This window comes from Polyodon spathula, chromosome 15 (genome assembly GCF_017654505.1).
Source record: "Polyodon spathula isolate WHYD16114869_AA chromosome 15, ASM1765450v1, whole genome shotgun sequence".
In the NCBI taxonomy this organism is placed as follows: Eukaryota; Metazoa; Chordata; class Actinopteri; order Acipenseriformes; family Polyodontidae; genus Polyodon; species Polyodon spathula.
The window spans coordinates 12,955,818-12,969,493 of record NC_054548.1 but is presented as its reverse complement, the minus strand read 5'-3'; the positions used below and the strand labels follow the sequence as shown (position 1 = coordinate 12,969,493).

The 13,676-nt window shown below is 36.9% G+C and overlaps 1 protein-coding gene across 2 annotated transcripts; it reads left to right on the top strand.

Annotated features, from left to right (window-relative positions):
* Positions 1–17: 17 nt before the first annotated feature.
* Positions 18–13,303, top strand: LOC121328177 (mitochondrial pyruvate carrier 2-like). Of its 2 annotated transcripts, XM_041272734.1 has the most exons (6): positions 18–169; positions 884–1,012; positions 9,931–9,971; positions 11,065–11,149; positions 11,645–11,756; positions 12,843–13,303. In XM_041272734.1, exons 2-6 carry the CDS (start codon positions 913–915, stop codon positions 12,904–12,906), a joined length of 402 nt encoding a protein of 133 aa, XP_041128668.1. In that variant the 5' UTR covers positions 18–169; positions 884–912; the 3' UTR covers positions 12,907–13,303. The 2 variants fall into 2 exon arrangements, with proteins under 2 accessions (XP_041128668.1, XP_041128667.1); XM_041272733.1 differs by lacking the exon at positions 18–169 and having other exon boundaries at positions 711–1,012.
* The last annotated feature ends 373 nt before the right edge of the window (positions 13,304–13,676 follow it).

Here is a 13,676-nt window from a genome sequence, read left to right as displayed (position 1 = left end):
TTTCGACTCGTAGCGCCTTGTGAAGATAATTATTTGTTATAATTATTAATGCAACCTCATACGAACTTGTTACGGATTGTAACGACACGTTGGCCATGTTGGCTTAAACGCTTTCAGTTCAATACGTGATTTCTACTCCGAGTTGAAGCTAAAATGGCGGCAGTTGCAGGTGCCCATTCCATTTGGCAAAATATGTAAATGTTAAATAATCATGTGTTGTTACACACACACACACACACATATATATATATATATATATATATATATATATAGAGAGAGAGAGAGAGAGAGAGAGAGAGAGAGAGAGAGAGAGAGAGAAAAGTATATACACATCTCGGCGCCCAGGTGCCTTGCATGTACCAGTATCTTTAGTCGTGGGTGCGCTAAGTTATACTCGGATGCATTGTATATGAAAAGAAAGAATTAACTGCATTTTTCTGTTTTTTAAAAAATCGTGTAACTAAGTATACATAACAAGCATATTTATGCGATTATACGGTAATGCGGAAGTTCAAATTGCATGGAGGCAATCTATAGTTAAATAACATCCATGTAAGCCAATGGCACTCCTCACCCTTGCCCAAACAGCGCTAAATCATGGCCCCTGTATGGAGTTCTGTTGCCACAGACCGCTCGTTGAGTTTCTCTGAGTGTGGGTTTTGTTTTCTGTGCTGTGAGCTGCCTCCTGGTGGTAGAGTGGAATAAAGAGGGCGAATAGAGGACCAAGTAAAGGGAAGGTCGACAGTAGGGCAACCACACCAGCAAGGGAAAGAAAGCGAGAGTCCACCGTCTTGTCAGTGCATGCGGAGAGGTGAAGGACTTGCTTGCTGTATAGTTATATTTGTGTTTGTTAAATTTGTTTTCCTTACATCGTTAATTTTAGGTTAAAAAAAATTACAACTGTCAGCCGACATGGCAGCGACGGGTTTGCGAGCCTCTTACCACCGGCTGATGAACAAAATCGAGTTTGTTTTGCCGGCCAAGCTGAGACCCTTTTACAACCACCCGGCAGGTAAGAATTTAATACGAAACTGATGGGAATGTCCTGATTGTATTCGTGTGTTTAAACTTTTTTTTATGTGAGGGTGGCGAGTGGTAGGGTGATTACTGGTATACCAATGTGACATATTTGTCAAATCTATTTAACCTACCAATGTTTTTTTGATTGGTTCGTGCAAAATACTGCGGTATACTTGTCTTACCGGTGTAACAACATTCTTAAAAACCCAGGCCTGCCATCGGAGAGATTAGTATGAATCATTTAATACAGTTCAATCAATGTCCTGTGCACACAAGTATCCCGTTGTTGATGTTTTTAATTTCAGTGAAAGTTATTAAAGACAGACTATTTTGCTTACTGTACTGCTCTGCTGTACACTGCAGCATTTGCGAAATGATGCGATGTATTACACCGTTTACTATTAAAATGAGTATGCTCATTATGTTCTAGTGTCTGGTTCAAACGAATGTAGCGATTCTAGCTTTGGTGGTGATAGCTTACCTTTATCTTTTATAAAGTAGTACAGCTTTTGTTTTGCATCTTGATATGCCTAAAACAAGTACATGCCGCTGTACTAGTTACAGAAAAACGCTTTCCTACACCATCTCGTAAAAATAATTTTAAATTGGTTCATCCTGGCTGTGGTTGGAAACGGACTGCAATAAGAAACTGCCCAGCTGCTACTGGAGATAGTTGTTCTCTTGTACTGTCCTGTGATGCATTCTTTGCACCACCGTGTGACCACTGCTGTAAACTCTTTTTTTAATTTACCTGTACTGTAAATAAGCTATAATTTAGGAAACCCAAGTGTAATATGTTAGAAGTCAAAATACTGACTGTCATGTTTTTGACTGCTGTTTTTAAATAGTCAGGGCTACACTGTAGATTTGTATTTTGTTTGAATGCTTTTCTCACTTCATGAATCCATCTAAGCAACATCTTCCCATTTTAGAACAAAACAATGATGTCCACGTAATCGCTGTCAGTGTTCGGCTACTATAAAATTGACATAGGACGTGCAGATGGATTACCGCAGGTAGGGCACACTTGTAGAAAACTAATGTTTTAAACCTACTGGTTTGACTGGGACAATTTCTGTATTGGCTAATAAGCCTGTAAGTACTGTCGTGTTTCCCAGTTGGTTGCGGTCCATTATGTGCCAAGGTTGTGAAGCCCACATCGGTAACCAGTGGTGTACCACAGGGATCAGTATTAGGTCCTCTGCTATTCCTAATCTACATTAATGACTTAGATTCTGGTATAGTAAGCAGACTTGTTAAATTTGCAGACGACACTAAAGTAAGACGAGTGGCAGACACTGTTGTAGCAGCAAAGGTCATTCAAAATGATCTAGACAGCATTCAGAACTGGGCAGACACGTGGCAAATGACATTTAATAGAAAAAAGTGTAGTACTGCATGCAGGCAATAAAAATGTGCATTATAAATATCATATGGGAGATACTGAAATTGAAGAAGGAATCTATGAAAAAGATCTAGGAGTTTATTTTGACTCAGAAATGTCTTCATTGTGAGGAAGCTATAAAAAAAATCCTGGGAAGTAATGTTAAAACTTTACAATGCATTAGTAAAACCTCATCTAGAATATCGTGTTCCGTTCTGGTCACCTCGCTACAAAACGGATGTTGCTGCTCTAGAAAGAGTGCAAAGAGAGACCAGAATTATTCCTGGTTTAAAATGCATGTCATATGCAGACAGGCTAAAATAAGTGAATCTATTCAGTCTTGAACAAAGACTAAGTGGTGATCTGATTCAAGCATTCAAAATCCTAAAAGCTAATGACAGTGTCGACCCAAGGGACTTTTTCGACCTGAAAAAATAAACCAGGACCAGGGGTCACAAATGGAGAGTAGATAAAGGGGCATTCAGAACAGAAAATAGGAGGCACTTTTTTACACAGAGAATTGTGAGGGTCTGGAACCAACTCCCCAGTAATGTTGTTGAAGCTGACACCCTGGGATCCTTCAAGAAGCTGCTTGATGAGATTCTGGGATCAATAAGCTACAAACAACCAAATTAGCAAGATGGGCTGAATGGCTCATTTGTAAATGTTCTTATGTGCTAACAGTGAATGTAACGTTGGTCTCTTTAGTGTGGTGGGTTTTTTTTCTGTTAGGGGCCATTTTAAAGAATTTAAATGGTATTTACACCTTCCACTATTTAGATACATGAAATTGCCTACTTCAAAAAATTTTCAATAGCATTCCACTATTGATAGATGGTGCATGCACACACAAACACACTATCACATTTAATGTGGCTCAGTGGATCAGCTTTATGATCTCTACAGTACATCACATCAGCCTATACTACTCCTAATCTTCTCCCGTTTTAACTGTACAGTTAGTTGCTCTGGCTAAGCCCAGTTCTTATAACCTTATAGCAAGCTACTGAAGAGCTAATGTAAATTAAATTAGCTTCCAGTTAATTTAGCAAATAATGGTACCAATATCCACATTTTAATATTTGAGTTCTTAATGCCAGCTTTATAAGTGAATTGGTCCATGAGAGTGTTTGAGGTGTTAGAAGATTGCTAGGAATAATTAATTGATTGTTGTAATTAAGATAGTAAATCTACTGAAAAGTGTGACATTGTATACAATAACTAAAAGGTCAGAATAAAAAATAAATCAATTTAATGAAATAATGGCATTCAAGTCCAGCGTCTTAAACTGACTGTTATAGCTTTAAGTATCAGAAAGTGAAGCATTGAATATTATTACAACCGTATTACATTAACAGGACTCTAAACTGGCAAAAAAAGGGCAAGGCCAAAATGACCTTGTGTTCAATAATTTTGTAGAGGGCACCAATGCCGCTAAACTTAACTCAAGGCCAGACTGTAGGTTGTTGTGTAATTTTGCTTAGGATTCACATATTAAGCTAATTATTGGCAACAGAAAGAAACAGTTTAACCTTATAACAACTATTTATATATTCAGATTTTTATTGTTTGCCAACCAGCTGCCTAGACAGGGCTGCAGACTAACTTTTTGCCATTGGTCGCCAAATCCAATTTCTGGGTGCCACATTAGGAGCAAGTTGGTTGCTACCATATTCAGCTGCTTAAAATACAAGAACTTGCTAAGACACCAAAGTGATACTAAAACAGTAACTTATGTTTGTAATCACTTGTTTGCTGCCTCATTCTGTTGAATAGGTAATCTATGCAGTTTATGACTGCAATGAACTTGGAATTTTGTATTTGAGATATTTTGCAAGTGTTGTGTATGGATATGGTGACGGCACCTCTAATTGTGTACTGTTGTAATATGGGGAAACAGAATGCTGCAGTTCCAATGCTCAGTGTTAGTGGAGTCCTGGTGTGAGAGCATGTAACACAGCCAGCTCTAATGTGTGTGTGTTTTTTTTACTGTACATGTAACCATTTATTCTTGCAGTAAAAAAACAAGTTTAAGTTTCATTGATATTGTTATGTTATTTACAATGTTAAATACACCACAATACAACACACTGTGATATAATTTTAGTTTTTTCCAAATCATTCTTTTTCATGACCACAATCTGAAAGCTAAGATTAGTGAATTGCAGTTTTTCTACTGCAATCAAGTAAGCTGCAGTACATTTCATTATTATTCCCTAGATGTTTTTTTTTTTTTTTTTTGTTCCCCTCTCAGGAGTACACTTCCTAATTACAGTCGCAAGTATTTAAATGCATTCTGCTGTCACTTGCATTAAAATGGTCAGTTTGAGAAATAAACTGTTGTCCCTGCAGCAGCTAACGCTGCTTTAGTACAAAACCCACGCTACGGTTACTGTTTTTCAATATAGTAACATCTTTAATTACTGTGCATGCTTCTTTGGCTGAAGTCAAGGGATATTATCAGCTTGTCATGTAAATAGTTAAACTGCTGTGCAGTTAAATCACCCTCATACTTGTTAAGGTAATGTAACCAAATACACCTGAAATATGTGCGGCTGCTAAAGAAGATGCAACAAACGATACAAATATATTTGTGTTAATTTAACTTTATTTATGCTCCCTGTGATTTGAGTGGCAAAGACATCATTGATTTATTGGACCTCAAAAAGAACACCTTTTTTTTCCTCATCTTGAAACTGTAATCTTTTCACAGCCTACAACTTATCCTGATACCGGTCAGGTAAACAGTAAATAAACAGAATATCTTCCCTGTGTGTAAAACTGGGCTTTGGAGGCTAAATACTTTAATATGACCTGCTACCCAGTTCTGACTTGCAAGACTTTATATTTTGTACAGTCAGGTGTACATTATTAGTTTTATTATTTATACTCCTGAAGGACTTGAGAGGACATTTTTTACATGTGACTGTGAATGGACGGCCCACAGCCAACTCCCCTCTCACTGATTGGCAGAGAACACTGCACTAGTTTGTCATTGTCTCGCAGCACAGTTTACTGAAACATTTCCTTGAAGGGAATGGACTTCAGACAATGTCACTGGGTTTAATGATACAGTGAACTCCCAGACAGCTTTCTGGCTTTAATATTAACATGTAAATAGCTGTATAACAAAGTAAAAAGCACATAACATATACAGGAAGCATCTGAACATAAGATCTAGATGGTGTGTGCTTTATTACGAGTTTTGATTCAGCCTGAAATCTTAGACACAAGATGATTGACGTTTTATACACAAATCTGTCATCTACGGTGTAGCATTCTCATGTTTGTTTATATCTCCATGGTAGCTTACCTGCCTGTCTGTTACTGGATGCTATGTGATAACACTCTTGCTTCTCTGGCAAAATAGGTTGCCTGGAATGACATGTTGTAGTCACCCCATACCTTTCAGTCTGTAATAGAAGTATGTTATTGCACCAGAGGTGAATATTGTTAAAAGCATGGCAGCAGTTGTGAGCATTAGATCTGTATCTGTTTCGCTAACCTAAAGACAGGAAGGTGGGGGTAGTAAAACGCAAGCTAGTCAATATTGCAAAAAAGCAAATTGTGGTAGGATTGTTTTATATTGAAATAAAAAAAGACACTTAGGGCTACAGGCCATGCAAGTCCTTAAAGTGGGGTATTTTAATGATGACAGTGAAGGACTTTCTCTGGTGTATTTTCGTCTGTAAATGAATGTACAGTAAAAAGCCAGGGAGACACCCATGTAAATCTACTGCCATTAAGATGGCGTCAGTTTGTGTTGCGTTATGATCAAAACCAACAGCAAAAAAGTTTTCATATTAATGGAGTGGGAGATTCAAAGTAATTTTAGTGTACATTGCACAATACTGATTGTGGCAACCCCCCCTTATTTATTTATTTATTTATTTGTCTATTTATTTATTTATTTATGCATGCATCATAACTCCACTTTGCTTTTTCATTGTCGTAGACATGGGAAGTAAACAACTATTTAAAGAACTCGTTGTGGGCAAGTGTTTACAGTAAAGGCAAATGCCAGTTACTAAATTAAGATAGGTTATGGTTAAAAATGGACAAGATGATTATATTTTAGTTTATCTTGGTTTCCACATGCCACTGCCTTAATGACAGGGGATGCTTTTAAAGGCCATAGGGGTATGCATGAGAAAAGAATAAATGACCATTAAAGTAAAAGATGAAATAATGATCTTGAATTGATTTTTTTTTAACTGTATTATATATTACCTCAAAACCAATGCACTTAAATATTTTATTTTTGTTTAGCAGGTGAAGGAAAAACCTGCAGATTCTATCAAGTCTGTACTTTCCACCTGCACACATTTTGATTCAGTGAATTTCCACTCTGGTATATTATTATTATTAGGGTGGGTGCAGCATTGTAACCACAGCTGACTTTGTACCAAGGTCAAACTTAGGTTTCAAGCTATAGCTGGCATCAGCACTGAAGATGCAAAAAAGAAAACTGATGACACAATCTCGGGGTCCTCGTAGTTAGTTACATGGGTGGGTGAAGCAGCGCCTGGCGAGTGCCTGAAGAGCGCTCTGTGCTGCTCATGATCTTTGCTGTTTTCAACTTGTCTATCAGTGAAGCACAATCTTTCTGCATTTTTTTAGAAGTATAAATGCTGCAGTAAACATAAGTAATAATCACAATACTCATACTTTTGATGTTTTTTGTTTTATTACCGCAGGATTTTAGTAACAGTAATAGCGGCTGGTTGAATATATTTTCAGTGTTTTGAAATGGATACGTTTCTTACCTGCAAAAGCAAAACGAAGGTAGAAAACATAAGAATACAGAAAGTGCAAAACTTCAGAAAGTTAGTTATACAGAGTCCGTTTGGTTAATTTTTATGCTGGTTTTGATGTTGTAAACATTTTAAATGGCACATACAATTATGCCGAGATGCAAAGTAAATAGTAACATGATAAACATTTACAGTGCAGACAATTTTGTATTATTTGTAATAACCTTGCCGAATAGAAAGCAAATACCAGTGTTCCCAAAGAGATTCCTAAGTACTGTCTCTTAATTCTGTGCATCCAATTAAAAGTTAAGAATTAAGCCGACTGGTATTCTGTTCTAAACCAGCAGTTTGTCAGTCGAAAACTGTTGTGGCAAATGATATATTAAATAAGCAGGAAAAAAAGAAATGCGTTAATCAGATTATTCTGCCGTTTATTGCAACTGTGGTACCATTCAGTGATCACACGTTGTAAAGGTAGTTGAGCTGTAAAGGTACAATTTCAAAACATGGATGAGAACCCCTGACACAGTTGAACTGGATTTTATTTTGAGGTGGCTTTGCTTAATATCTCTTGAGACCAACCTTTATTTATTTATTTATTTATTTATTTGTGGTTTTATTTTGTTTTTGCACTCATTTTCAGTCGACCTCAGATGAACTGAATATCCCTAGCCTCTTGTTAGTTCCACAGGGCAGGTGCAAGTGTTTGTGCCAAAATAATTTTCTTTAACAATATATTGGAAACTAATCATCCATTTATGTTGGAACTGAACATGGACATTCTTTTATAAAGAAATCTTTAGTGTATCACAGTAGCCTACATTTGTTTTGGCCTCTGATTGGTTAAACTGGTGCAACGCATTGCCATAATCTGGTGTTTATTCCAAGAAATTATTTCACACACCAAATTTGTGACATTCCTAATGTTATTCTTTACTTACTAGATTTGAGGAACATGCACTAAATGGTGTTTAGTTCATTTCAAGAAAAAAAGAAAGATATATTAAAAACCAGCAATGGAATTACATTTCCAATGACAATGCATAGCTATTTGAGGCAATAAATTAGGTTCACATAGTTAGAATATACAGTACAGGGGTCAAATTGATTTGTCATTAAATAGCAATATGTGAATACTGTATATTAAACTCAATACAGTGAATGCTTCCACTATCAGACAGGTATAGGATTAATGTCAAAGGGGAAGTTTACACGTAGAAGTTTCAGAATCACTGTGCAGATGTAACCAGTGCTTGGGCAACTGGTATATTATTTCTAGACTGTAAGGTACAAATGTGCATATATTGGCCAGAAGTGACATCTTATTTGTTCATTATGTCTTTCGTGGTTGTTATCCCTACCACAGGGTGAAATTAACAAAACGCAGTTGTTTAACTTCAGTAAAATGTGTCTGTCCTTTGCTCTGCAAGAAAATGTTGTTTTCCTTTAGCTAGAGCACCATAGTGAATAGAAGCAAGCTGTACTTTCTGCCATGTATTACTGTTTTAATAATTTATACTCCTCACAAAATATTTGTTTAGATTTGTTTGGACAACAGGCAGGGTCAGCTTTTATTTGATGGCATGACATTGAATTAAATACGTAATTTGTACAGAGAATGTGTCCATCAGGAAACCTGAAATTTGAGTTCTGGAAAACAAATGTGCATAATTTAAACCAGCTTTAACAGTTCTTCCTGTTGTAAACTTGGTGTGGACATTCCTTCAGCATAAGTTCAAGAGGGTTCTTTTGCTTGAATTCTAGCTTATGATTGGTTGTGTAAGGCTATACAGTGGGATCGACATGTCCAACCACAGCGACACAAAATATCGGGGTAGAATTTGTAGCACAATTGAGGTTGGTGCCTCTGTTTTTGAGAGTTGAGATAAAAGGTCATTGATTGCTTAAAGTTTACATATTGCGGAAACATTTACTCCTCTTCAGTGGAAGGTCAAGGTGACCCCTGCTGTTGTTGTAATAGTTATTTCCAAAGTTCCAGTGCCACTGAGTTCAAAGTTTTTCAGAAAATGCACAATTGTTGATGCCATGCGTCATTGTCGCGACAGGCGGCATGCTGTAACCTACAGAGCAAGGAAGGGAACATGTGGATCCCACTGTATTTCCAGAACACACCACAGGACATTTACTGTAAATGTAAGTCATGGTGATCTACTTTTCCAAGGTCCTGGCAACTGATTGGCTGATGTATAGAATTAAGCATACCAGTCTGTGAAAATCAGTGACGAAAGGGTGTTACTACAGGTGCAGCATTGGGTGAATGCACTAGACTGATTTTTATGAAAGGGTTTACACAAGAAACATAGTCGGCAGCAGATTTGGAGGTCAATACGGTTTGTCCTGTTTTTGCAGAGCTTCATAAGTACTGTAATGTTATCCAGAGTGAGGCGTCCATCCGCCTGCAGTGCACCCAATTGTAATTGACTGTCTTCTCAATTTTTTTTTGTTTTCATTACGTATTTTCAAACTTGTACTGACCTGGGCTGATGCATGCTTGGGCTTATTTAAGCCCAGAGCAGTCCTCGTTTTGATCCCTGTGAAATTGCAAAGCTACAGACATGCACATGACCCTGTGTTAAATATAAATCTGTTGAAAGAAACAGAACGTTGAACTACATGGAATAATTACCTTTGATGTGCAGGTGTTACTACTCCAGGAGTCGGCATCGATGGTTGTCGGCATTCATGTGTCTGTACCGTTTAAAGAAAGGCCTCATACTTTCATTTATTTATTTATCTGTTTCCATTTCCTAGGTCCGAGAACAGTTTTCTTCTGGGCCCCTGTAATGAAATGGGTGAGTGTGATGTTGATGGGTCATGTTGTATCATTTAACATTAACGCTTATTTCATAATTCTGATTTAGCTCTTCACAGAATCAGCTGCTAACAGCCAGTAGAGGGTCATTGGTATTGATTAGGCTAATTTACCATTCAAAGTGAAACACCTGAAGAAACAGCTGCTTGGATTTGCAATCCACAGAAATCCAAGCAGCTGTTTCTTCACTTGTTTCACTTTCAATGTTGAATTAGCCCAATCTACACCAATGACCCTAACCTGTGGAGAGTTTGAACCAAATAATCAGTTTGTGCAGCACTACTTAAAAGTTTTTGGATCCAAAATTGCATTTTGTATAAGTTTTTTGTATGTTTTTTTAACCGGGTGTTTTTTTTTTTTTTTTTTATATATACACTAAATTGATTAATATTATAATGTTAAACATTATCAATTTTATGGTTCAGAAACATTTTGCGAGAGTGTGCTTTTAATTTTGTTTTATTCAGAATGTCATTTTCATCAAAAGGTTATTGTGAGAATAAACACCCAACCCATGGGTTTTCTTTCCTTTTTAAATGTGTGCCATTCAAATTAATTCTCCAGACATTTATCAAAAAATAAAAAGACAACAGAACAGCCCTCTTCATGTTGGTCCACATGTATGTCCCCTGTGCAATGCTGGTCCCTTTCCACGTAGAACTCTACATAAAAGATGCCGCAGTGTTATGGAATACGTGTGAAAGGGACACACTGTCAAGCACTCGGATACTCTTTATGCAGTAGAACCATGGAGTAACATGGAGTAGAGGGCTGTTGTACCTTCAGAATTGAGAGGACTAGAATGTGAACGATGCAAAGAGATATTGTGGACAAACCAGTAAACCTACTTTAAATGGCCCACAGAGGAAGGCATTGACCTAAACGTTTGTCTGCTTAGCTTTCCTCCGAAGCTTATTATAGACAAAGAGGTGACCAGCTTTATGGCTGGCTCTCCTGGATTGTTTATCCCGTCGCATGGTTCACACAATCCCTGCTGTTGAGTGAGGGCTCAGTCTCTTGGCTGAAATACAGTATTATGGCTCATGGAAACTTTCTCTTGTCAATTATTCCAGGGCTTGGTAATTGCAGGGTTAGCAGACATGACCCGGCCGGCAGAAAAACTCAGTACCTCACAGTCAGCAGTGTTGACCGCCACAGGTATAGGGGAAAAGGGGCTGCTTCAACTTTTTTTCTTTTTTTTCTCATGTTGCTTTATTTGGTCATCATTGTCTTGAAACATTAATCTGCTATAGAAAATTGGGTGAAAAGTACAGTCAAACCTGTTTAACAATACAGTAAATGCTCTCCTGCCCATTTTTGACTCGCAGGCTGTTCTTCTCTGTCTTGTAATTTGTACATCTAGTCTCTCCAGCCAGCCAGACTGCAGCTTAAACTCTGAGACCTATCATTGAAAGTCTAATTGCCGAAAGTCTAATTGCCAAGTATCTCATGAATATGCTCTGCCTTTACCCACATATATAAAGGAGCTCAGTCAATGTATTATTTATTTGTTGTACTTTTGTAAAATGTAGTCTTCATTCTATGTTGTAATATGTGTTTGTTTGTTTGTTTGTAAGCAAGGGAATGCTTATCATTATTCTGCAGCTTGCATTTTTCCCAGTGTTTCTATAGTGATATTTGCTCTACCCACAGGTTTAATTTGGTCCAGATACTCTCTGGTCATTATTCCAAAAAACTGGAGCCTATTTGCTGTTAACTTCTTTCTGGGCTGTGCTGGAGGATCCCAGCTTTACCGTATCTGGCAGTAAGTGTGAATCTCACATTGAGGAAAGTCCTGATTTGTGGTCCTAGCCAGCTGTCTCTTGTTGGATAATGGTAATATCTGGTACTATATTAGGTTCAAGAAATGTGTGTTCATGTCATGCACTTCCTTGGAGATTTATGGAATTATTTTGTTAGCTACAACCACTTAAGAACAAAAGTAATTGCTGTCAATTCTCAATAAATGCAAATTTCAAGGGACCCGCAAAAAAATAATTTTCAGTAATTCGTATTATCAGGAGTCTAGTCAAATGCATGCTGTCAGTTTTTATTGAAGTTACAGTAACACTAAAATCTAATTTCAATTACAGAGCAATGACAAGTTAAAGGTACTGTGTATTTTATTGAAAATAGTTTAAGTGAGCGTTTGAAAAGTATACATTGCAAATGAACTGCACTTGAAACCAGCATGTCCCATTCTGATCACAGGCATTTTTGAAACACAAAGGCAAGACATCCTGAATTTCGGGTATTGAGCAAATTGAAAATGCTGACAACTTGATTCCACAGAGGGTACAATTATACAGACCTGTGAACAGCCAAGTGTTTGTGGGAATGTTGAAATCTGCAACAAAATCTTTCTTTTCTTATTTGCACCAACAGGAAATTTGTGTTAAGTGAATTTGTATTATAAGAAGTAATTTACAATCTGCAACTACTAAATTTGGCCGGGACTATGTAGGAAATTCAACTAATTGAAGTTAGTTTTAACGAGAATTGACTGTATTTAGTAACCTGAAGAGGTAATGCCCATACCATTCATTTTATTTGTAGGTAGCATGTTTTTGTGTGTCTTGGTAGTTCTGTCTTCGTCTTTTCTCAGGCTAATGCAGAATGCCTCTTATGAGTTACTTAGAAACATGTGAGGAGCCACCAAAGCTTGCGTGTTATTTAGTGCAGTACCTCAAAGCCATCCGTTTCTTAGAGATATGTTAACTCTACTATTGAACTGCAGTACCTAAGCTAACATTAGGAGTCCAATGTCTGTTTTTTTTTTTTTTAACTTCTGCATCCTCTTTTTGAGAGGGTTAACTTTCTTGACAGTTTGTGTTCCATTTCTTTTTTGCAGATATGACCGAGAGCTTAAAGCAAAAGAAAAACAACAAAAAGAAATGGAGTCTCTTCATCCATGAGTGAAAATGAATCCTGATCCAGGGATTGAAAGGGAGCTAGGTTAAATTATTCATTTTAGATCGTCCTAAGACTTTGTAATTAAGAGAAATGGAACTAAATAACCATTGTTATGAGGTGGAGATTACTGTTTGATTAACAAAGTTAGAATGAAGAAAGCACTAGCTTTTTAAAAATATATATATAAAAAATATATATAGTGTGTATCTCTCAATACATGTATATTTATCAATACATGTAGTGTTTCTTTTATAAATTAATTGAAAATGTTTGGTCTTTTGAATAACATTAGAACAGGCTTTTGTTTAAGATTCTACTCCAATTTCCAAGGCCTGTTACTGGTTTTAAACTGTATCAATGATCATCTCCCAATAAATAAAAAAAAATCCCTCATCTTTATTTTATTTGTATTACTTATATTTTCATGGCTGAAACCTATTAGATACACTAGTTTAACATTTGTAGTTCAGTTTTATTCTAATATTTTAAGTCTTGAATATTTAACTGTATATTAATAGATATGGCAGGTTTCACAGAACCTGATTAGCACCTGTGACAAGGTCATTCTCGTGTCACGCATGTGGGTCGCAGCTGTTCAAGCATACAGAGAGAGATGTGGTGTTGAAGCGCGCAAGTGCCGGCGTTAGGTTTTATTAACACAAACGAAAACGAAAGTAAAATAAAGGTGGTCATGTGACATTACCAGCGACGGTAACGCACAGAGTACTAATACAGCAAGCTGTACAAAAAGTGCAAAATAAAACACAGTACA

Coding starts and splice junctions, on each gene's coding strand:
- LOC121328177 (XM_041272734.1), top strand. CDS start 913: ATGGCAGCGACGGGTTTGCGAGCCTCTTACCACCGGCTGATGAACAAA. Junction 1,013..9,930: donor CTTTTACAACCACCCGGCAG/GTAAGAATTTAA, acceptor TCCATTTCCTAG/GTCCGAGAACAGTTTTCTTC. Junction 9,972..11,064: donor GGGCCCCTGTAATGAAATGG/GTGAGTGTGATG, acceptor CAATTATTCCAG/GGCTTGGTAATTGCAGGGTT.